The sequence below is a fragment of the Aotus nancymaae genome, unplaced genomic scaffold (assembly GCF_030222135.1).
Source record: "Aotus nancymaae isolate 86718 unplaced genomic scaffold, 86718_ANA_hifiasm-v0.15.2.pri h1tg000030l, whole genome shotgun sequence".
Taxonomy (NCBI): domain Eukaryota; kingdom Metazoa; phylum Chordata; class Mammalia; order Primates; family Aotidae; genus Aotus; species Aotus nancymaae.
The window spans coordinates 36,092,293-36,117,640 of NW_026988443.1; the positions used below are offsets into that span (position 1 = coordinate 36,092,293).

Here is a 25,348-nt window from a genome sequence, read left to right on the forward strand (position 1 = left end):
GACCAACATGGAGAAACCCCGTCTCTACTAAAAATACAAAATTAGCCAGGCGTGGTGGTGCATGCCTGTAATCCCAGCTGTTCGGCAGGCTGAGGCAAGAGAATCACTTGAACCCAGGAACGGAGGTTGCAGTGAGCTGAGATCGTGCCATTGTACTCCAGTCTGGGCAACAAGAGAAAAACTCTGTCTCAAACAAACAAACAAACAAACAAACTGGCATGTATTAAGCTTTTTAAAATACTGAAAAGGACAAAGAAAACTAAGAAAATCCCCACTATCCATAAATCTCTCTTAACCTCTTTTGAATTTTTAAAAGTGAAGCTATTATCTACATGTAACAGAAGGCACATGTCCTAACTGCTTCGTGGGAGGGAGTTTTGACTGTTGTGCTCACCTGAGTAACCACCAGCTACACCTCCATCACCCAGAAAATCTCCTCGCGACCCTTTCCAGGCAGCTCCTCATCCTGCCCGATATCCTCTGTGAACGTTTAAGAAAAATAAAATGCGTGTTTACAGGTGGTAGTCCTAAAAGTATAGAAAGGTGTAAATGAAAGGTTGGTCTCCACTCCTTCAAGTCTGTTTTCCCATAGGCAGTCACTGTTAGCAGCCGCACTGGGCATCCCGGAAGGTGCTTGTGAATATTCCTTTGTGAATACCACACAGATTTTATCATCCACACTGGTCCGTTCCTTGCTCCTTAATATACATCACAGCAGTGTCTCTGCAGTAGCACACATGTCCATGCCATTTGCTTTTCTAGTGTCATACATAGTCTTCCCTTCAGACAGAGTTTAAGGTGGATGGAACTTTAGAACCTTCAGGAAAATGCTGTCATCCACACGGGGAGACTTAAGTTTCTGACGAGAGGGAGATGTTTATTGAGCATCTACTATCCACAGGCCAGAGGCCGTACAAGGTGCTTTGCTGCCTGGGCCTCGCTGCCCTCCGACCCAGGAGCCCATACCACACCCCAGGGACCAGGGTGGAGTGACCTGCCCCCTTGCTCCAGAGCTGGGAAATGGAGGTGCTGGGTTTGCACCATGTGCCTGGGTCACCAAACCTTCTCTTGCACTCTCCTGTCCCTGGCCAGGGCTTCCTCAGCTCTGCATAAGGGCCAACCTTGGGCTTTGGGACATTTAAGACACCCCCACCTTCTGTGTACAGGTCTTTCCTGAGCCTCAGAAATGACGGATTACAGTGGCTTCCCAAACTGCCAAGGAAAAAGTGGCGTTTGTGGGTTGTCATCATTTCTTCTGGGCAAGGAGGGGGGACAAAAAAGGGGGAACCCAAGCATTCGTGTGTCATCCAGCGCAGGCTTTGATTAGGCTGATGAGTCACCCAGCCATACAAGGAAGTTTTTCATGTAAACGGTTTGTGGGTGAACTTGTTTTTTGCCCTTTAAGGCAGAGTTTTATGTTTTTCTTTTTCTTGCCCTTTAAAGACAAGTTTTTAAAACATAAATGGGAGGCAGTGTCTTGATGAGCAAGATCTTTTGTTCTGCAAGTGTCCGCAGTGAGTCTCTTTCACAGCCCATGGTGGGCAGAGGCCCCCAAGCTGGGGTGCTAATCTGCACTTGGGGGACACCGAGGCCAGGTGTCCAGCTTGGAAGAGGGAGGTGGCCTGCTGTTCTTGTGCTGGCCTCCGAGGCCTCCACCTGCTGCCCTGTTGGCTTGGAGATGAGGCCAAACAGAGACTCTAAAAAGAGCAGTGCCTGTCCCCACAGAGGAATTAGGCCCTTGCTTCACTGAGAGATGATCGGAAAATACCCAGCGGGGCAGCCAGCGAACACTCTGGAAGCGAAGGTGTTTGGGAGAGAGGCTAACTGACTGGGAGATGAGGCCAGAGCTACCAGGGCTGGGGGCCGTTGCCCACATTCTGCTCCCCGGAGCACCCCGTTGCACTCTCAGAACCAACAGACTATTTTGCAGACAGCCTTGAAAGGGACAGAGACCCTTTTTCGGAGAACCTGAGGCCACTCCTAATGGAGCCTGCTGGCACATGGTGGCAGAAGGCCAGGGTGGTTTGTTTCCAGGGGGGCTGGCGCATGCTTGGACCATTCCCTTTGGAAGACTGGGCTGAACCTGACCTCTGTCCAGGAGTACGAGGACCTTGGAAACACACCCCGGAGGTCAGAGGCCAGCTCGGCACTGACTGGGCAGGAACAGCCTCCAGCAGACCATTCATCATGTCTGTTGACTTTTGAGGCTTTTGTTAGTCTCCAACCAATCTTCCATTCAAGAGGGTCCTTATCTCATCCCAGGCCTCCTGGCCACTGTAGATCTGGGCATTTTTAACCAGTAGCTCATTGGTTTTCAGAGTGGGGTCCCTCTGGACCAGCAGTATCTGCATCACCTGGGAACTCACTAGAAATGCCAGTCTTCAGTTTCACAAACTTTCAATTGGCAGGATGAGAGCAGCAAACTATTTTAACACACCCTCTGGGTGACCGTGATGCCCTCCGGAGTTTGAGAATCACGGCAGTAGTGTGAAGAAAGGGGAAGGAATGTAAACTCCTGTTGAGTGCCTGCTGTTTTCCATCTGCTTTATCTGTTACCCTCTTTAGGCTGTGCATTCCCTGGGTTTTATATCTCCATTGTATGAACACGAGTCTGACTCTCAGATTAACCTTCTCATGCAACCAAGCCAGAATTCAAACCCAGGCTCCGCAGCCTCCTTCTGTAACCATTTCACCCTCTTGCTGGGTTTCTCACAGCCTGAGATTCAGCACAGATGACTAAACATGTTCATAGCTTTTGGGTTACTCTGCCAGAATCCCCTCCGTTTGTGCAGTTCACTAAGAATTCACTGTGGTAAACATCATCGAACTCACCCTCCTGGGACACTGGGCTTCTCTGGGCAAGTAGAGTCCTCCACGCGGGTATCTGAGAAGGCCCCTCCCAGGGGAAGGCAGAAATACACCTTCTCCTATGTTCAAGCATAACAGCATTACCTGGCTTGAAACTCACATGAAAGACTAACTGAACATTAATTTATGAAAGAACAGGATCCTTCTCTAGGATTCTCATAAATTAAAGCTCTTTGTAGTAGGAACCGGTGACTCCCGTCCAGAGGAGGCAGCCAGGAAGGATGGAGGCTTCCAGACAAAGCCATGAACAGATCAGATGTCCTTTGAAGTGCTGCAGGCACTAGATAAAGTTCTTAGTAAAATAAACAACAGGCGCCCCTGTTGAGATGCTACCGTCTCATCTGGAGGCCCAGCCAGGGAAATCCTTATTTGGGATAGAGAGAGTTCTCTTTATCAGGCCCAAAGGAAACAGGGCCTGTGTGTCCCTCACTGTCTTTCAAAAAGGCTAGAAACTCGCCTGGGGCTGCCCGCCTCCCACACCACAGAGGAGGAGCAGGCTCTGGTACGGTATTTGCATTTATTTATTTGGTGGGTTGCAATTAATCGGGGTGTTTCCTGAAATGCTCTGGAAATGCCATCTTATGTTAATGATTAATAAGAGGTGCTCCCCACCCCCACCATGTAGTTTTTAATGTTCGGTGCAGAGAGCTCTTTGATTCTGGGTGGCCTTGGTCAGGAGGAGAGGGCCGATTGCTGAGGTTCAGGAGGCCAAGCTGGCCGCCCTGCCAGAAAGACCCTCAGGAGGATCGGCGCACAGGGCAGAGTCGGGGGAAGCATTTATGTAGCCTTCATTTTATTTTATTTTATTTTATTTTATTATTATTTTTTTTTGAGAAGGAGTCTCACTCTGTCGCCAGGCTGGATTGCAATGGTGCGATCTTGGCTCACTGAAACCTCCGCCTCCCTCATTCAAGCGATTCTCCTGCCTCAGCTTCCCGAGTAGCTGGGACTACAGGCGTGCACCACCACACTGAGCTATTGATTGATTGATTGAGACGGGATTTCACCATGTTGGCCAGGATGGCCTCGATCTCTTGACTTCGTGATCCACCTGCTTGGGCCTCCCAAAGTGCTGGGATTACAGGCGTGAGCCATCCGCCTGGCCCTTTTTAATTTTTTAAAAGTATATCCTACCTCTGCCTGGTCACCCTCGAGGTGGCTTAGAAAAGCACACAGACTGGGAAAATGGATATGAATTGATCTGGAGTAACACCCACCAGGTGTTAGGAGAGAAAGGCCAGATGCAGACATAGTATAATGCAATGCCATTTGTGTAAAATGAAACAAGGACCCCAAAAATCCTGTCTGTATTGGATTGATGCAAAAGTCATTGTGGTTTTTGCCACTGAAAGTCTGTTGCCAGACAAACGTATAATATGTATTTGTGTCTGATTATACGTGACCATGGAGAAAGAGATGAAATGTTAGATGTCAAGGGTCTGCAGAGTATCTGGCTCAATGCCTATTTTTATAAATAAGGGGTTTTTGGGGTTAGGGGGACAGCTCTGCCCATTTGGGGGAGGCAGACACAGGTCTGCCCGTTCCTTGATGGCATTACGCTGGCAGCAACAGAGATGGTATGACCTGCAGAGCCTAGACTATTATTATCTGGCCCTTAGGAAAGTGGTTTCTGTACCCCAATATATAACATGGTCTCAAATTTTCAGGGTTCACATTATCATGGTGTTAGCATGGATTCAGGGTGACAGGAGGGAGGGCAGAGGTGAGATTAAAAGGAAAAAAGCCAGCATCCATGATGCAGCCAAAACTTATGTGCAGTTTTACATTGGGCTGTGTGTGTGTGCGTGTGTGTGTGTGCATGCGGGTGTGCGTGTGTGTGCGTGTATGTGTGCATGTGTGTGTGTGTTCGCACACATACACCGTGATACAAGTGTGCAAGCCATGAGCTCGCCATGCTGGAGTTCTGTGCTCTGTATGATTCTGAATTTTTCAAAGAACATGCATTATTTCAAAAATCAGATAACCTGCTAGACCACTGAAAAGTCAGAAGTAATAAGATCTCAGATGCCTTCTAGTTCTCTTTAAGAATATAGGATTTTGGCCACGTGTGGTGGCTCATGCCAGTAATCCCAGCACTTTGGGAGGCTGAGGCAGGTGAATCACCTGAGGTCAGGAGTTCAAGACCAGCCTGTTCAACATCGTGAAACTCCATCTCTACTAATAATACAAATATTAGCTGGGCATGGTGGCACGTGCCTGTAATCCCAGCTACTCAGAAGGCTGAGGCATGAGAATCGCTTGAACCCAGGAGGCAGAGGTTGCAGTGAGCCAAGATTGCACCACTGCACTCCAGCCTGGGTGACAGAGTGAAACTGTGTCTCAAAAGAAAAAAAAAAAGAATATGGGATTCTGACCAATTTAAGAATTCTATAAAAGATACAATACTCCCACCATGATCCCAATTTCTGAACTCTTTGGAGATTTTTTTTCTTTATTTCTGTTTAATTAAATGTACAATACATAAATATGGCTTCCTGCAACAATTTGAAACATTGCAGATAAAGCTGGCCCTTACCCCTTGGTCCTCCCCAAGCCACTTCCTTCTCCAAAGAAGACAAGTGTCACCAGCTGGACTTGGTCCCCCGCCCCCATCCCTCAAGCCCTGTGAATTAGATCATATATGTGTGCATGTCAGCATAGATGTATGCATGTATTTGCTTGTGTACTTAACAGCGTGTTGTGCAGATGGAACCAATGGCAGATCTTATAACCCTCCTTCCTTCTTTTTAACTGCTGTGTGCTGTTAGGCTGCAGGGGACACAGTGTTAAGCACTTCTGTATTGATTGGACATTTAGGGAGTTTCTGGTCACCTTTTTTTTTTTTTAACAGAGTTTTCCTCTTGTTACCTATGCTGGAGTGCAATGGTACTATCTTGGCTCACTGCAACCTCAGCCTCCCGGGTTTAAGAGATTCTCCTGCCCAGCCTCCCAAGTAGCTGAGATTATAGGCACACGCCACCATGCCCAGCGATTTTTGTATTTTGAGTAGAGACAGGGTTTCACCATGTTGGCCGGGCTGGTCTCGAACTCCTGACCTCAGGTGATCCACCTGCCTTGGCCTCCCAAAGTACTGGGATTACTGGTGTGAGTCACCACACCTGGCCGGTCACCGTTATTTTCTCTAAGACATTAACTGTCTTCAGTCAGTGTCCTGCTGAACTCAATAGGTTTCATTTATCAAGCCTAAAATGTGACATTTAATTCTCCCACCAGGTCCAGAAAGCAAATGCTACTATTATCCCCATTTTACAGATGAGGAAGGTAAGGTTCCGGAGGTGATGTAGTTTGCCTAAGGCTGCACAGCTCATGAGGAGTAGAAAAGAGATCCCAGTGTAGATCTGCCCAACTCTTTGTGGTGAGGCACACACTTTCAAGCAAAAACACGGCTTGCTTGAGCCTCTGAGCTCCCAGGAGTGAGCCTCTGGTGGGGGAGGCAGCTGGTCCATAGGTCGAAGAGTGAACAAAGAGTGGTGAGGGTGGAAGTGTTGGCGTGCTGAGCATGGAGGTGGGAGCTGCCAGGCTCCCTGCAGAGCTGCGATCAGAGCGGGAGACTGTGCAGCCTCTCGGACCCGGGGCGCCGCTGATGGCATTTGGTAGCAGCTGAGGCTGGGCCACTGTGGAGGCAAAGGCCAGAGCAGACAAAGCAGCCTGGAATTTCCCTGCCATGGTGTTTCCAGCAGGGTGAGTGTCCCAGGGCTCCTGTGAAACAGCACACACTTCTCTCTCCAGTTCTACAGGGCCACGCACCCTCTGGGGGTTCTGGGGGGTTCCTTCCATGCCTCACCTTTTCCAGATTTTGGTGGCTCCAGGAATTCCTTGGTGTCTAGGCCTGTTCGGGTGCTATAACAAAATACCCTATAAACTGGGTGGCTTATAAGCAACAGAAATTCGTTTCTCATGGTTCTGGAGGCCAGGACGTCCACCATCAAGGTAGATGGGTGAGGGCTCGCTTCCTGCTTCGCAGAGAGTGTTTCCCATGGGGAAGGGGTAAGGGAGCCCCCCGGGTCTCTTATATAAGAGCACTGATCCCATTTGTGGGGGCTGCACCCTTGTGACCTAATCACCTCCCAAAGGCCCCACCTCCTCACACGCCCACACCGGGGATTTGGTTTCAACAATGAATTTTTTGAGGATACAAACACTCAAACCCTAGCCCTGGGCTTGCGGCTGCGTCACTCCAGTCTCTGCCTCTGTGGTCACACAGGCCTGCACCTCCTCTGTCTCTCCTTCGTGTCCTTTCTGGGGACACTTGCATTCAGGACTCACCAGATAATCCAGCATGATCTACGCATCTCAAGATCCCGCACTTGAGACGTTGCCTTCACAGATGGCAGGGTTTGATGCGGATGTATCTTCTTTGGGGCCACCAGTCACCTCATGACCCCAGCTGAGCTGACAAGAGCAACAGGCAGAAGTTTCCCTCTCCTGGTGACCCTGTCTCCACGCACAGCCCTCCCTCCAGGGCACAGGCACGGGCAGGAGAAAATCCCACAGCTCTCAGCCCATGCCCGCCTGCGCGGGACTCTGAGGGGACAGTACCTGGGATTTGATTAAGGAACTCTGAGAAACTGGCTATGTCCTCATCACTGCCAGAGCGTAACACACCCAAGGCGACGCTCCCTATTTTCCCCTCTGTCACCTCTCACTCCTCCCCTTGTCCCGCTCTTCTCCTCTGTCTCCCTTGTCCTTGGAGAAGACCCCATGGCTTCTGCGTGCACCCAAGAATGTTTTCTCCCCTTTCCCCCTTTCTATAGTCTGTTAAAAATCTTAACTTAAAACTACTGAACTGGGCGTTCCTGCCAGGGAACCCACGAGGACAGGAAACCCAGGAGGAGGGAACCCAGGTGGACAGGACAGGTGGGCAGTCTTTGTTGAGTTTTAGAATTCTGGAAGGGGCACCTCTTCTAGTCCATGAGGAATTGCACTGGGCCAGGCCCACCCTGCGTCTGGCCCACCCTGCAGGCTGTTTTTCCACTGCACCTGATAGGTTTCCTGAAGAAGCAGCCTCCCCTGGGGTTAGGGCCGTGTGAAGACCAGAGAGCCTTTCCAGAATGCCGAGGACGAGTCCAGGATTGTTCCTGTGTGTACAGTTCAGGCTCTTCAAGGACCGGGGCTCAGGACCAGGGAGTAACCCTGACCACAAGCCCTGGTTCCCGCAGGGCCAGCTGGGACCTGGAGCGGGTGACCTTTTCCTCTGTGTGTTGTGGTCTTCGAGGCTGTAGAATGGGGGTCACACCTGTTGACCCCTGGCTGCACCACGTTCAGATCAGCTGGAGATCTGAAAGGTTCTCTTGTGTAGTGCGGTGAAATACGCACAGCATGAGGCATCACTTGAACCGTGTTTAGGTGGCAGTTCATCGGTTCATCCACATTGTTGTGCTGCGGTCACCACCATCCGTCTCCAGAACTTTCTCCTCTTCCCATATTGAAACTGTGTCCCTATTACCCCCACCCCCAGCCCCTGGCATCCACCATTCTACTTTCTGTCTCTAAGAATTTGTCTACTCTAGGGACCTCATATGCATGGAATCACACAAGATTTGGCCTTTTGTGGCTGGCTTATCTCAACCTAATGTCTGCAAGGTTCATTCATGGTGTAGCATGTGTCAGGATTTTCTTCCATTTTCAGGCAGAATAATACTGCATTGAATGGGTAGACCACACTGTATGTCTCCCTTTATCCACTGGGGGACTTGGGTTGCTTCCGGCTTTTGGCGGTTGGGAATGACGCTGCTAAGAGCATGTATGTGCAAATACACTTTTTAAAATATACCGGTGCCCAAAAAAAGTCCTGATACATAGGTTCTGCCCACCCCCAACACCAGTCTGATGGGATTGGCCTGGGGTTGGACTCGGTTATCGGAATTCTTGGCCCGTCGGGTGCTTTTAATGGGTAGCCTGGGTTCAGAACCCTGACAGGTCATTTGGGGCACACATCAGCATGAGGCCCAGTATATAAGAAGCCCTGGGCTGTGGGCTGGCGTGATGGTGGCTGCTGGTGTCAGGATGTGCAGCCGTATGAGAGGACAGCTTGGGGACAGAGTTCTCCCCTGTGATTCCTCTTTGCCAGGGACCCTGTGCAAGCCCCATGCTGACGTCCCTGCCCGAATTCTCTTGGAAGTACCTCCTGTAGCCTCCTGGGTCCCCAAGTGGCTCCTTCTGACCTCACTGATGATGCAGGTGCCCAGGTGTGCCGTTTCTGATGCAGGGCAGGGCAAGGGCTTATGCAGTGGGGTAATGGTCTGGAGGCAGGCTTTAGGTGAACGCCAGCATTTCTGTCCCCTGATGGATCAAGAACAGGATAGGACATCAGGTTCACCCAACACCCCAGGGAAAGAAAACCCAACCAATTCCAAACCCAGCTCACACCTTGTCAACCACAGTTCCAGAGGGCCTTGCTGCCCTCTGTGACATGAGGGGACTGAATGGCTCAGCTCGCATCACTGCAGTAAGATGGCCCAGTGACTGGGACCAGGCGTCCTGGGGTCGGTCCTTGCTTGCTCCTTACAGCTCTGTGGGCTTCCAGCAGCTGCTGTGACAAATTTCCATAAACTGGGTTGCTTAACACAACAAAAATTTGTTCTCATACAGTTCTGGGGCCAGATGTCCAAAATCAAGGTGTCAGCAGGGCCACAGTCCTTCTGAGACTCTAGGGGAGGGCCTTTTTCTGATAGTGTCCGGCAATCGTTGATGCACCTTGACATTCAGGCTCTGCCTCCATACGTGGAGGTCTTTCTGGGGTGTGTGTGTGTGTGTGTGTGTATCTGTCCACACAGCCTTTTTATAAGGATGCCAGTCATTGGATTTAGGGCCTCCTCCTAATCCAGTACGTCCTCATTTAACTTGATTAAATCTGCGAAGACCCCATTTCCAAAGAAAGTCATAGTCACAGATACCAGGGGTTAAGTCTTGGGCTTATGGTTTGGGCAGACACAGTTCAAGCCACACCACCAACTGTGTGACCTGGGCAAGGTATGAAGTCCCTCTCTCCTCTGCAGCACGTCCACCTCATAGAGGAGAGGAAGTGAGGCATGTGGGTGAGAACCTTGCTGCTAAGAGGACTCAGGAACATCTGTCTCACCTGGAAGCTACTTAATGCAGATTCCCAGGCCTCGCCCAGCTCTGCTGAGCTATCTGCATGGTAACCAGACCCCCAGGCGGTTCATGTGCACGCCATTGTTTAAGAATCACAGGGTGGGTGAAAGGATTTGGTGCAGAGCCTGGCCTAAATCAACACCTAACGCATGTTAGCTGTCAATGCCAATTAGCATTCTCCCCACTGCCGGTTCTCTCTTGAACAAATACGGAGAGCACCTTCCCTGGGTGGCTGCAGTCACCATGCAGACACGTCGAAGGAACAGATGAGGCATCATTCCTGCCCCCAAGCAGCTCCTAGCTCAGCGAGGAAAACAGCTACGTACAATTTTTTTTAATGTGCCCAAACAGCATCTGCATGATGGTTGGATTTTGCCCAGAGTGTGGCTGGCCTGAAGAGCCAGGTAAGATGTAGCACTCAGCTGGCAGCCTGACACCAAGGCCAGCTCATCTCCTTGCCAGCCAGGAATGTGGTTACCTAGGCAACCAGCCGATGCAGTAGTGATAGTGGAGCAGGATGCCCGCCTGAGTTCCCTCTGTTCCCTCGGAAGCAGCATTGACCACAGGAGGCCACCACCTGTGGGCACTTGGGGCTGAGTGCCTGGGCATTTTCCCCTCTTGCAAACAAATTGCCCATCTCCCCAGGAGCCGGCTTTTCTGGCAGCTGTCCACTGGGCACCCAGCTGCACCAGCCTGCAACTGCTGCTGGGAAGCAGAAGAGGCAAGGCTCAACTTTCCGATGTAAAGGCAGCGGCAGCGTTGATCAAGGCAGAGCAGGTGCTCACGTTTGCCTCTCAGAGTGGCATGACGGTCAGGTGCTCAGAATCCAGAGCTAGACCTGGATCCCAATTCTGTGTGATTCTTTGTAACTGCATGACTTACCTCTCTCAGCCTCAATGTTCTCATCGGTAAAATGGGACTTATACCACTCACCTCACTGACGGGCTGGGATGATTTAAAATGTATTTATACAAAGTGCTTAGCAAAGGACGTGGCCTGTGGAGGGCCCTCCAAAAGCGATAGCTTTTCCGCTGTCTCGTCACTCGTCATAACCCCGAATCCATGGTGGTGGTTCTAGGAAAATGTCAGCGGTTCTAGGAAAATGTCAGCACTTGCTACGTGGTAGCCATTGTGACTGTAATGAGTCGTTTTGTTAGAATGTTCTGTGCCTGGCCTCAGCCTTCAGCCAGGCTGGGAGTGTTCAGGGGCTGGTTTGTCTCATCTGTGTATCATTTTCCCCACTCCCTGCCCCTCCACAGAGACAGTGCCCCACTCGGAGTAGGCATCCCTCTACCCACCTTGAAAACATGAGTCCTGAAGGGCAAGCATTGATTAATTCATCTGTGAATTAGTTGAACCAGCAAGTAACAGAGTTCAGTAATTGTGTGGGGTAAATCGGGGTCCTCTAAAAGACCCCTTAAACTTTGTGCTGTCCTGTGGCAGAACTTAACCCGATTCAGTGCAGTTGAGGCACGGGGCCAGGACGAAAAGCAACAGTCTGTGTGCGTAGCGGCACTATTCTTGATGGCCTGTGGTGGTAAAACCTGGGTGTTCACCAGCAGATGAACAGACAAATTGCAGTGTATCCATGCAGCAGACGGTTATCCCTACACCTGCCAGAGCCGGATGAACCTTGAGACGTTATGGTAGGTGGACAAAAGGCCACGTCGTATATGATTCATATGCAGTGAAAGACATTTTAACCCACAGCAGTTTGGGCACAGTTCCACCCACAACAGCAGCTGTGTGACCTGGGCAAGGTATGAACCCCTCCTCTCCTCTGTATCACATCCACCTGGTGGAGGACAGGAAGGGAGGCATGTGGGTGCGAACCTTGCTGCTTAGAGGGCTCAAGAACATCTGCCTCACCTGGAAGCTGTTTAATGCAGATTCCCAGGACTCATGGAGGGCACATAGTGTATGATTTCATTTATTTGCAGTGTTCACAATGGGGGAATCCAGGAACAGAAAGCAGACTGGTGGTTGCCCAGGGACTGGGGGAGGGCATAATAGGAAGTAATGGCTTAAAAGAGTTTCCTTTGATATGATGGAAAAGTTTTGGGCATAGTGGTGGCGGTTACACAACACTGTGATAAATGCCACTGAATTATTCAGTTCACTGTAAAAGGGTTAATGGTGGCCAGGCACGGTAGCGCACACCTGTGATCCCAGCACTTGAGGAAGCCAAGGCGGGCAAATCATCTGAGGTCAGGAGTTTGAGACCAGCCTGGCCAACATGGTGAAACCCCATCTCTACTAAAAATACAAAACTTAGCCAGTTATGGTGGCAGGCGCCTGTAATCCCAGCTACTAGGGAGACTGAGGCAGGAGACTCGCTTGAATCCAGGAACTGGAGGTTCCAGTGAGCCGAGTTCATGCCACTGTCTGGGTGACAGAGTGAGATTCCATCTAAAAAACTAATAATAAATAAATAATGGTTAATGGTTAATTTTATTGTGTGTGAATTTTATCTCAATGAAGTAAATCTGTATGTATGTGTGTATAGTGATGGCAGCTCCCTGGTCCCTCAGAGAGCCTGCTGTGTCAGGCCAGAGTGATGGGATCTCACTGGGAAGCTCCCGTGTGATTCCCAGAGGCACCACAGTTGTCTCTACCAAGCCTGAGGCAAGAAAACAATCCCAATCAGAGCGAAAAAAGTATTCAGTCTAATCCCAAAGGCACCGTCGACTCTAAAGTTCTGACATATAACAAAAACAAACAAAACATGCATGTACAGTATTTCTTTAAAAATGAGATTTTGAGGGTGTCACTCTCTCACTAAGTTGCGTATCTTCTAGTTATTTTCTGCTCCACGGTTAGATCGCGAATGCCCTCCAGTCATCATAGCGCTGGTGCTTATGCATTTCACTGGAAAAGTGCACAGATCACTGGGGCAGTGCTGCCTTCTTCCCTGGGAAATGGTAGCCACAGCACCGTGGCTGATTTTGTGACATGGATTGTGTGGGCTAGCAGGCGTGGGGAGTAAGGCCGGGAGGCTGTGTGGGGAATGCAGCAGCAGGGAGCTGAGAGGTTATGAGCTAGTCTTCGGTTACTTTTGACGATTTGGGGCCAAAAGGGCAGTTTGGGGGTAACCCACATGGGACGGTTATGAGGCCTCCATTATATGTGAAGGTAAAATGACAGTCTTTGGTGCTCACAGGATTTAAGGGAAGCTATTCTGGAGGGCTCAAGAGAAGGCCAAAAATGCTACCTCCCAAGTGTCCAGTCCTCCCAGAAGCCATGGCTTGGTGGAGACAGCAGATTGTGTCCCACACACTTACATCTGCGGCCATAGTGAGTCTTGAACCAGGAAAGCCAGAGAAGATAAGCGAGCAGTCATTCTCCCTGGATGTGCAAGTCATTGCACCTTAGTAGACCTTGGAAGAAGATTCCAAGGCGGGGTCCCAGTGAGATGGGGGCTGGGAAAGGGAGGCCTCCTATGGGAGGAGGTAGGCGAGGGCCATGGCCATCTCCTCGGGCCGAGCACAGTGCCACACACATACTAGACCTCAGCAGTGATGGGAAGAGGCAAACACACATGCTCTTGGGCCCCTGGGGGTGTGGTGACAGGAACACCAAGACTTCAGGAGAGCACTGCCCAGCAGAGCGTTCTGTGATGACGGAGATGTTCTCTATGCGCGCCACCACAGTCACCACTAGATGCAGCTGGCTACCGAGTAACTGCAGTGTCACCGTGTGATTGATGCTGGATTTGTAGTTGTGTTTCATTTTAATGAAGTTCAGTGTGAGTAGCCACCTGAGGCTGGTAGCTGCCGGACTAGGCAGCTCAGCTCTAGGACCTGCCCTGGAAAAAAGTTTTCAGAGCCGGTCTGGCTCCTCCCTGGCTCAGGTTTCCCTGTGTGGTCCTCCTCCACTCTGCAGTTCCATGGGAGGGCCCATGCAGCGTCCTCTCTTCACGACAGGTGGTGGGGAGCATGCGTGCTGTGTGTGTACGCGCGCGAGCCTCAGAGGCTGCGGCAAGCAGCAGAGCAGCCGAGCAGCAGCCCCAGCCTGGTGCGACGTGCTTCCAGCACGTTCTGAGTTACGCCTCTCCTGGCGAGGGGCACATTCCCGCTGACGACTTGTCTCCTACGGAGGAGCAACAGGCTCTGCTTTCCCAGGCCTGAGAACCCTGGCGTATGTGCTTGCCGCTGCCGGGAAAACAGTTGCCAGAGCGATGGCAAGTGTTGCCCAGGTAACATCCCTTCCTTGACAAGCAGAGACGATGAGGCCAGTGTTGGAGTGGCTGATTCTGCCAGAGGGGAAGCAGGAGGCTCTGCCTGCTGACTCTGCTTCCCGCTGGCTGGCGGGGCTTGGGCTTGGGTGTGGGGAGTCCTCCTGAGTTCTGCCGCCCTGGACTACTCCTTTACAGAACTTGGTAGGTGATAATAATCGGAGTTGCTATTTAGTGAGGAACTGGGCTGAGTATTTTATATATTATCTCATGGAACAGTCATAGCAAGCCATTGACAGTAGTTGTTCTTATCCTAATTTGCAGACAAGGAAAGTGATGCAAGTAATAGACTGTAAGTTTCATGAGCACCGGGGCTTGTCTGCTTTGCTCACCACGGTCATCCTTAGTACTTAACGTAGTGCTTGGCATGTCATAGTAGATCTTCATCGGATAGTTGGATGGAAGGGTGAATAAATAGATAAGTGAGTGATAGAAATATGGATGGTGGATGGTAGATGGTATTGAATGGATGGTGAGGTGGGTGAAGGATGGATGGATGCAGGGGTGGGTGCATAGTTAGGTGGGTAGGTGAATGATTGGATGGATAAGTAGATGGATGAATGGATGAGTGGACTGATTAATGGGTGGGTGGGTGGGTGGATGGAGAGTGGATGGATGGGTAGATAGATGGATGAATGGATGGATGGGTGTTTGGGCAGATGGATGGATGTGTGGGTGAATGGTAGGTGGGTGGGTGGATGGATAGCATTTTTAAAAAACAGCTTTCTTGAAATAGAATTCACATACCATAAAATTCACCCATTGTGAATATACAATTCAGTGATTTTAGTAAATGTATAAAGTTGTACAACTATCGCCACAGTTCAGTTTTAGAATATTTCCACCATCCCAAAAGATGCCCTCGTGTTTGTTTGCAGTCTCATCCCTGTTCTGTGCCCCAGGCAATGAATGTTCCACTTTCTGTCTCTATAAAATTGCCTTTTCTAGACGTTTCATATAAGACAAATCATACAATATATCTTTTGTATCTGGCTTCTTTCCCTTAGCGTAGTGATTATGAGATGCATCCATCTTGCAGCGTGTGGGTAATTCAATCCTTTTTATTGCCAAATAGTGTTTGGCTGAATGGCTGTACCACATCTTGTTTATCTGTTCATCAGTTGATGGATTTAAGTTGTTTCTATGAAGAATGCTGCTATGGACATTCTTGGGCACATCTCTGGAGTTTGTTTCTCTTTCTCTTGGGTAGATTTCTAGGAACAGAACTACTGGGTCATGTGACAAATTTACAAATAACGTTTTAAGAGACTTTGAAACTATTTTCCAAGATGTCTGTACCAATTTACCTTCCCACCAGCAACACACGAGCTTCCCGGTTTCCACATCGTTGCCAGCACTTGACGTTGTCTGTCTTTTTCTCTCACAGCCACCCTCATGGGGCGAGTGGTATCTCTTTATGGTTTTAGTTTGCATTTTCCTGAGGGCTAATGGCGTTGAGCACCTTTTTGCCTGCTTACTACTAGGCTGGGATTTGACTTTTAAAGCCAGAGTTTAGCAAACTTTTTTCTAGAAAGGGCCAGATAGCAAATATTTGGGACTTTGTGGGCCACACTCGATTTCTGTTGCATATTCTGTGTTTATTTTCCCTCATAACTCCTACAGCTTGTGAGACCATTCTTGGTTTCATCAAACAAAAACTGGGAAGGGCTGGGTTTCACCTGCATGCTGCAGTTTCCCAACCCTGCTCTAAGGCAGTCCCTGTCTAGAAATACCAGGTCATGTGCCCCGCCACAGAGCAGTTCCAAGGCCCCTGTCTATACCCCACTTCAAAGGAATCCAGTGGCCTGAGGGATTCCAGAACCCCCATCCCACCTGGCAAAGCATGCTCAGGAGGAAGAACATATTGCAAAGATGAGGGCCAGCCTCCAGGGAGCCTGGAGTGGGGATTCCGGAGGCGTCCCTGTCCCAGCTCCTCCATGATTCATCACCTGATGAGCTCATCAGAGTTCCTGGGATGAGACATGCCAATTTGTCACCTAAGGAGGAGGGACAGGACCCTGTTGATCCTGGGCAGGTCTCCCTCATCCCTTTGGCCACCCTGATCCTGGGCTCAGAGCCTCTTCTAGGAACAGGGGCCTGCCTGCAGCCCACCGGCACCCACAGCGCCACACTCCCCCTCCCCCTATTGCTTCCGCCGCCTCTGGTCACCTGGCCGCCAGCCTAAGAGCCTCTTGGGCTTGTTCTGGCTCTTGCCCCTATGCTACCAAGCATTCTTCACACCTTCTTCAGGATCTCTTGGCAATCTGATAACCTCTCCACCCAAACTCGCTGGCTTTCACTCATGTGATGGAAAGAGCTTTGGAGTGGCCAGAGCCAGTTTTTACTCCTGAATTGTCCCTTTCTAGCTGCTTTACTCTGGGCAAGTCGCTTCTCTTCTCGGGGCCATGATAGGCTTCTGTGCACAGAAAACACTAACAGTCTTCTGGCAGCAGCTGCAGCTGGCCACCCCTCAGCATCACATGAGGGCTGCAGGCTGCTCACCATCAACACCTGTGACCCCACATGAGTGCATGCTTTTTTCTGGCTCTGGGATCACTTTGGCCTGGGTACAGAGCAGTCAGAAGGCCTGAAGAGTTGGCAAGGTGTGGTGGCTCATGCCTGTAATCCCAGTACCTTGGGAGGCCAAGGTGGGAGGATCGCTTGAGCTCAGGAGTTCAAGACCAACCTGGGCAACATGGTGAAACCCTGTCTCTACTAAAAATACAAAAATTAGCTGGGCATGGTGGTGCGTGCCTGTCATCCTAACTACTTGGAAGGCTGAGGCAGGAGAATCACTTGAACCCGAGAGGCGGAGACTGCAGTGAGCCGAGATCACACACTGCGCTTGAGCCTGGGTAACAGAATAAGACTGTGTCTCAAAAAAAAAGAAGCCCTGAAGAATTTAGGGAGCTGATGGACAAATGCCCGGCTCCCTCTCTCCTTGGGGACATCATCTCTGAGTGTGATCTACGCTGTCCCCTAGAGCCCCCAGCAGGATTGAGCCCCCATTGCCCACATCATGGTGCTTGACAATGCCCCATTATTGACCATCTTCTCTTCCCCGTCTCACTTCCCCACCCTCCCCACCAGTGTTTCCTGCAGTCTCTGCTCAAATCAGTAAGCCATTTGCACTCAGTCCCTCGTTCAGGGTCTTCCCTGTCATAAGCCCCCAGCTCACGGGATACTGTGAGGATTGAGTGAGATGAAGCTCTGTTATCACAGAGCTAGCACAGTGCCTGGCACATGATACAGGCACATGAAATGTTAGCCCTTGGTACAAGCCCTGGGACCTTCTGGTTCTGAATGCAGCTCCTGCAGACTCTCCCATGGATGCCTGGGAAGCAAGGGCCCAGGCCCTCCTGGAAAAGCTGTTGTCCTCCGCGCTTGAAGGAGGGGAGCTGTGGATGAGCTGAGGCCGGGCGCACCGACCACGCGAGCATGTCTCTGGAGCTGCGTTGGCGCTGGCGTTGCCCAGTGGGCCCTGCCGTGCCTCAGGCTGGTCGCCTCTGCATCTCGAGTGGCGTCTGTGTGTGGAGAGCAGGAGATTGTATTCACGGCCGCCCACTGCAGGGCTGGTTGTATTTTGCAGAGTTTAAATGAGACTTCCCTGGAACGATGTTCACCAAATATTAATGGTGGCTATTTCTGGGTTGTGGGCTTTTCGAGGCCTTTTAAAACTTATCTTCTTGTTTGTGCTTTTCAATGTGGTTTAGGTTTTTTTGCAGTGAGCATGCATCATCTTTACCAAAAGAATGAAATCATTAGTCTTTCAAAAGTAAATACCGTGCAACTGATCAGAAGAGAGTACGCTTAGAGCCCAGACTCCATGCAAATCCTCATTCTGCTGTGGGAAGACACGGGTGTGGACCGCTGTGGTTTGCTTTGGGGCTTGATACATGGTGGGTTTTGTGTGATCATTTCATGGTCTTTTAAAAATTAAACAATTCTCTGGGTGCAAACTAAGAAACCACAGACTCTAAGGCTCAAAGGAGCATTCATTCTCTGAACGGGTAGGTTCTTGCTTCAGACATCTTATGTTTTGCACAGACATGGTTGTGCTGTTCAGGTGGCGTGTCCCGCTCACAGCACTGGGACAGGGCGGCTTCCATTGACGACAACTGGGAAGGAGGCTGGTTATGGTTCCGGAGACTCGGTGGACTGGGTGCATCTTGTCATTAATGAAGCTCAGCCAGTAGTCGTTGTCACCACCATCAACATCAGCAGCCTGTTCACTCCTTACCATACACGGTCCCCCCAACAGCTTGCCCTGCGTTTCCTCCCGTCCTCGTAGGATCTCAAATCATTGGCAAGTGAATGTTTCTGGCCTTTCACCTCCTCCTGCCTGGGGAGTGCTGGGCTGCCTTGGCCTCCTCTGCCCTGCTGGGCCTATGAGAAGAGCTGGTCTCTTTCTAATTCTTGATGTGGAATGGGTGAATGGGCAAAGAGCAGTAAGACCAGTGCGCTAGAAAGAGGAGAGAAAGGTGGGTAGGCGGGTAGATGAAAAAAATAGAGAAGGAGAAAGAAGGAGCAGAGAAAGGAGGAGGGAGATGATGGGAAAGGCTTGGGGTGATGGGGGGACTGAAAACTATCTTTGGCGTGAGTTCACAGGGGCGACACCAGTGTCAATGAGTGTATCAGAGGCCCCAGGAAATCATGGGGTGTGGGAAAAAGATGGAGAGGAGGAAGCTGGGATGCCTTATTGGCCTAGGCTTTACATTTCATCTCCTTCAGGTTTTCAAGAGACAGATTAAGTCTCAGAGTTCCTTTTTGTTAGTCCTGGCTGTTTTATCTGCACTTTCCTTTCGAATGCCGCTCCATGAAGAGACTGGGCCACATGGGTCCAGGATGGATGAGGGTTACAGCCTGAAAGAGATGCAGGTGTTTTCAAGCCTGACTTACAGAACAGGACCCTAAGGCTCCGAAGGTGAAAGTTTCCTAGTAACAACCAGACCTGTCCAACTCCGGTGTACCCCCCGTCCCACCACCGGGCCTCACCCACACAATAAATGTTCAACTTAGCATGGAATGTGCCTCCCAAATGCTTCCTTGATAGCAGTGGATCCCAAGACCACTTGATAATTCCTGACTCAGAAACTAAGTGGTCAGGGAGACTCTGGCAGCCTGGAGGTTTCTGTTTGAGCCTCAGAGGTCAGCGAGGGACGCTCCTCTCCCCCCTCCTCTTTCTGACTTTGGCTCAAAGATTGTGACATGTCACCCCAGCTGGTTGCTGGCACGGTAACACTAAAATTAGGCTCTCCCCAAGGAACAGCGCACTTAATGAAGGAGTTCATCCAGTTAGATAGTCTCCCAAGCAGGCCTGGTGCGGTGGGGCAGGCAGCTGCGAAGGCGGGGGCCGGGCCGGGGTGGGGGAGTGCTTGGCCCAGACCTCGCCTTCTGAGGCCTCGTTTCCATGATGTCAGAGAGGCGGAACCAACTCTGCCTCAAATCCAGGGAGGCAGCAGCCCCTGCCTCAGCCAGTCTCTGGCTTCGACACAGCGCCCAGCAAAGGTGAGAGCTCTCCTGTCTTCCTCACCAGGTGGATGCGGAGGGCAGCGCTGGGTTTCCGGGGGGAGCATTCCAGGTTCAGTCCCTACCTGGCAAGAGTTGAATTCCCATCGCCTTAATCCTGTCTGTCGTGCTCCCTAGCTGACTACCTCTCTCCAAGGGACCTCTTGGGATTGGCGTAGGCGGAAATAGTGCCTTCAACTCAGAGAAAGCCCCTTTGTGGACTGACCCGTTCCCACTCTTACTGCACTTGAATAGTTGGGGAATGAGTTGGCAGAAGACGTGATCTAAAAGAGAAATCACCCCGTTTTCGTTTGTAAGTCGGTGGAAACTTTGTGGCGACATACAGCATGGTGGTGAGGGTACTGGCTTTACAGTCAGAACGCATGGTTTTCTGTCCCGGCTTTGCCAACTCTAGAGCCTTGAGCAAATTTTCTAACCTCTTGGGTACCTCAGTTTTCTCATCCTTTTAACAAAAACAAAAAACAGGAAAAAAAAGAAAAAGGTCATCTGTCAAAGGTTATCATCGGGGTGAGTGAGGCTGTGTGGGGAAGGACTGTCTGGTGTTAGGAGGCCTGGCTGCAGACACAGCCTGTGGCTTGGACGAGCCCCTTCCTCTCTCAAGATGCCAGTTTCCGTATACGCGGGGAGTGGGCCAAGTTGGCGGTTTCTCAGGGCCCTTTTCACCCTAACCCATCTGATTCTTCGATCATCTTCCATCTTCTGCCCTCCTTACATGACTAACATGTTCCTGTCGCTTTCTCTCTTTCAACCAGAAAAAGATTTACAAATACAAGAAAGTGCTGAGTAACCCAAGCCGCTGGGAGGTTGTCTTGAAAGAGATCCGGACCCTGGTGGACATGGCCCTGACATCCCCCCTGCAGGATGATTCCATCAACCAGGCCCCACTGGAAATCGTCTCGAAACTGCTCTCCGAGGTAAAACCCTTCCCCCGGCCCCCTTTACGCTGTTTGCCTTTCCCTCCGCTGAGCGCCGGCTCCACGCCAAGCAGCGCGTGGGCAGAGCTCCGTGTGGGCTGTGTTGTCGCCCTGCTGCCGAAGGAGGTGAGCCGCTGCCCACCCAGCCGTCTGTGGGAGTTGGTGAGGGAGGCTTGCCCCAGCTGCTTCCAGCTGCGCTGTCTGGGGATTGTAGGCACGGAAGAGGAGGTGTTGCCCACCCCTCCATATGGTGACGACTGGTAGTCCCAGCCACATCTCTCTCTTCCCCCAGCACTGGCCCACATGAGCTCTAGGGGTCCAGGTGCACTCCACTTTCCGCCCTAGTCACTCCACAAAGCCTTTAGAAGTACTAATTTAAACACCATTTTTAAAATGAGGAGATTTCACAATACAATGGGAATTTCCAGGTTCTCTTTAAAAACAATCAGTTTCCAGGTTCTCTTTGAAAACAATCAGAAAATCCAGCCGCAATTTGCAGCTGGTGCTACCTGGTGCCACCCGTCGGCCGGGCCTCCTGTGCCATCTGCTTTGCCGGCCTCCCTGCATGTTGAGTGTGTGCTGTGTGCCAGGCACCATCTGGTAATTCAAGCAAAGACAAGCCCCCTACCCCCCTGGAGCTTGCGTCCCGGCAGGGAGAGACAAGCAGCGAACAGTGACTGTCATCAGTGCCGCTGTTGGTTAGGCAGAAGGCGCTTCAGAAATGTGCTTCTTTCTGTTTCTCTGTTGCAGGTGCTATTCTAGGCGCTTTACAAATATTAATACTGCTCTCGTTTATTTGCTCACCCAACCCTCTGGGAACACTGGAGTTGACTCCTGATTAAACTGTGCACAGCCACCAGAGTGGTGGTTCTGTCCCCCTCCCCTGACAGTGGCAACCCCGGTTCCTGAGTCACTCCCGTCAAGTGCCTGGCTGCCTGGAGAGCTCCCCTCTCTCCGCAGGCCCAGGCTGGCCGCTGCCCATGGGACTGGAGCCTGGCACCAGCCCTCCATGTCTGCGGAGTGGAGAGGGTCCCTCATTCTGGGAGGGGCGGAGTGGGAGGTAGAAAGTAGGTGGCAGTGACAGTCTCAAGACAGAGGGACAGAGGTCAGAGGTGATGTCCACAGTTGGGAGACCAGCATCCTTCCAAGAAGAGTAAAAACCCAGGCTGGGAAATGAATCACAGAATGGCTGGAATTCTGAGGCTGGGTGTTGGATGTCCAGCCCCAGGTGCAGACTTTACATCTGGAGAAGGGGGCCCTACTCACCTTATAGTAAGCCAGGCAGGTGCCAGGTGCCACCCATGCTGGAGTCCAGTGGCGCAACAGCTCACCGCAGCCTCCCCATCCCAGGTTCAAGCAGTTCTCCTGCCGCAGCCTCCTACTTAGCTGGGATTACAGGTACGTGCCACTATGCCCAGCTAAATTTTTGTATTTTTGGTAGAGACGAGGTTTCACCATGTTGGCCAGGATAGTCTTGAACTCCTGACTTCAAGTGATCTACTTGCCTCGGTCTCCCAAAGTGAGACACCTGCCTCAGCCTCCCAAAGTAAGACAGCCTCTCTTTTAAAACTCATATTCTCCCTCCAAGATGGGCCTTGCTGTCTTTACTTCGCAGATGAGGAAACTGAGGCCCAGTGATACTGAGCCCAACTCACATGGCAAGTTTGTAATGGAGCTAGAAGTTCCACCTTAGGGCTGCCAAGCGCTTTTGACACCAACTTGGCCACCCTTGCAGTGCCACCCACCACCACACTCATTAAATCAGCGCAGTGCTGAGGGCAGCAGATGTGCCCCATTGCCAGCCTCGTGTGAGATTTTTTTCCCCTCTCAGATGTGCTTCAGGTGACCGCATGCCCCTTGGCCTTCACATCCCTCCTTGAGTATTTTTTGTTTGTTTGTTTTGTTTTTTAATAACCAGTGGGGTCTCACTATGTTGCCCAGGTTGTTCTCAAATTCCTGGCTCAAGCGATCCTCCCACCTTGGCCTCCCAAAGTGCTGGGATTACAGGCACAAGGCACCACACCTAGCCCCTTCTTGGGCTTTAAAGTAAAAATCTCAAAGGCAGCTGACCCCTAAGTTCTAGGATGGAGGAATAGCAACATTTAAAGTAGGAAAATGGAAGAAGTTTCCATGTGCTTTGAGCCTACTGTGTCAGGCAGGGAGTCAGCATTATTCACCTTACTTTACTGAAGAGAGCTGGCATTTAGTGAGGGACAGAGCTGGGTCTCCAGCCCAGGCTGCCTGCCCCTGCATCCACTCATGCATACTCTGCACTGGTCAGTTTGATGACCTTAGACCTCCCCAGTTTCTTCCAAGGATCCTGCAAGGTAGGCATGAAAATGTACAGAGGAGCAGCCGGGGGTGCCGAGAGGTTAAGTAGCTTACACAGGGCCAGTCAGATCAGTGGTGGGCCAGGACCCTCGCCCGGGTCTGCCCACTGGTGAAGCTTACACCCCTGCACATAGATGTGGCATAAACCTGGGTTGCTAGAGACTTTTTGGCAAGTATGTAGCTGTGTAGATTAAGGGTATGTGTTGTAGAAAAGGACCTTGTCCTGCGCTCAGTAGCTGAGTGGCCTTAGGCAAGTTGCTAGGCTTCTCTGGACTCAGTTGTTTTCTGTAAATGGGGTCTGAAACTAGTACCCATGTCATAGAATTGAGGATGAGATGCTGTCATACCCATAAAGTGCTTGGCACTGTGCCTCACATGCAAGGGTCTTTGATAAATGGCCACATTTTCATTGTCAGAAGCGATGGCTGTGGTCTGAACCCCACAAGCGCCCTCAGCCAGGTGTCTGGAGCGGGTAGCTGGAAAAACAAACACCTGCCTTCAACCTGCGTGCCCTGTTTTGTGGCTGGGTTCTTTCTCTGTTCTGTTTACTCAGGTTGTTTGCAAGGCCTCCTCTGGAGAGGTCCCAAGCATCACGAAACTGACCAGAAAGTGGAAGGACCTAGAGGGAGCGGGCGGAGGGGCATCGTGGAGGGAGCTGTTAAAGACACAATACAATTTTGAGAAAGAAGTCTCCGTCCACCAGCAAAGCCAAGCCGGCTGTCCCCACCCTCCCAGGCCTTTGTTAAGTTGTATGTAGAGTGGCCACTCAGCTTGAGAGTCAAGTGTTCCCTCTGATGCGGTGGCTATTAGTGGACATGCTCCACTGAGGGTGGAAATGGCTCTGGCAGAGAGAAAGCTCCCTGCACAATGCATGGGCTGCCCTGTGACTGGGACAGAGGAAGTGGTGTTCATAGTTACCAAAGCCTTCCTGGAAAGGTGCATGGGTAGGGGCCAGGGATGGGCTTGTCGAGCTGCCCTTGGCAGCCCTAGATAAGGAACTGCCTCTTGGATGGGTGGTGGAGCACTGAAGCTCAGTGGTAGGAAATAGACTCTGGAGTCAGGACAGACAGGGGTTCAGATCCTCACCCCATCCCCTATTACCTTAAATGTGCTAGTCACTGCACCCCGTCAGTCTCAGGCAGCTATCAGTCAATGGGATAGTAGAGAACCTGTCATAATCAAAAGAAATTGGTGACATGAGCAAAACAGAGTTCTTACACAGTGCCCGAGGCAGAGCGAGCTCAACAGCAGTCCTAAGGAGAGACCAAGGCCAGGCTTCCCCCAGGCTGAAAATGACTGATATTTAATAATCTACCGTAAACAGGCTGCTCAGACTCCACTAAAGAAATGTTCAGATCCAAGAAACCTCCTTTCACATGTGGATTCTAGTATTTTGGGTCCAGCCTCACCTAGGTCAAGACGTCTCATGGGGACCTGTAGAGACTCGTGTTCAGACGCTTGCCTGGCTTCACAGCCTCCTGCAGCCCTCGGGGAGCCAGCTTATTGGGCAAAAGCAAATCATGGCTCGCGAGCTTTTCTTTTGCCTTGGCTGCTATAAACACATTAGTTACCCCCATATGCCTTAAGCCTGTCCAGGAGGTGGGAGCCACGGGGCTCTGTCTAGAACCAGAACAGTCCAACTCGCCAACACTCATCAAATGAGGGGTCTCTTTACGAGCAGCGAATGTGGCTCTGTTAGGAAGTATGAATTGGCACCACCGAAGGCCTGTGTCCAGCAAAACAGACAAGCAAAGCAGAACACACCACGAAACTAGCAAGAAGGGCGGGAGCTTTGAGCCTTCAGCTGATTACTTGTTTGTTGGACATCCGTCTCTTTCCTTGTTCACGTGCTCACAGATGGCAGCATGGTCAAGCCTCCCTAGTTCAGAAACCTGAAATGCTACAAAATCCAAAACTTTCTTTTCTTTTCTTTTTTTTTTTAAGAGACAGTCTCGCTCTGTCACCCAGACTGGAGTGCGGTGGCACAATCTCGGCTCACTACAGCCTCCGCCTTCTGGGTTCAAGCTTTTCTCCTGCTTTAACCTCCCGAGTAGCTGGGATTATAGGTGTCCGCCACCATGCCCAGCTAACTCTTGTATTTTTAGTAGAGACGGGATTTTGCCATGTTGGCCAGGCTGCTTTTGAACCCCTGGCCTCAAGCAGTCTTCCCTCCTCAGCCTCCCAAAGTGATGGGATCACAGTCATGAGCCACCACGCCTGGCCCAAAGTCCGAAACTTTCTAAGCACCGACGTGACACTGAAAGGAAACGCTCATTGGAGAGCTTCAGGTTTTGGATTTTCAGACTAGATGTTCAGCTGGTTAAGTATAATGCAGATATTCCAAAAATTTTTTTTT

At 50.8% G+C, this 25,348-nt stretch overlaps 1 protein-coding gene across 4 annotated transcripts in view; it reads left to right on the forward strand.

The window, feature by feature from the left end:
* The window catches only part of CMIP (c-Maf inducing protein), a 259,594-nt gene that overhangs the window by 179,747 nt on the left and 54,499 nt on the right, over positions 1–25,348 (forward strand). For 2 of the 4 annotated variants that reach the window (XM_064383341.1, XM_064383344.1), the window contains one exon: positions 20,500–20,661. In XM_064383341.1, the coding sequence (XP_064239411.1) occupies positions 20,500–20,661 (162 nt within the window). Of the gene's footprint in view, positions 1–3,291; positions 3,371–14,072; positions 14,180–20,499; positions 20,662–25,348 lie in introns of those variants that run through there. The other 2 variants (XM_064383343.1, XM_064383342.1) reach the window with 2 other exon arrangements.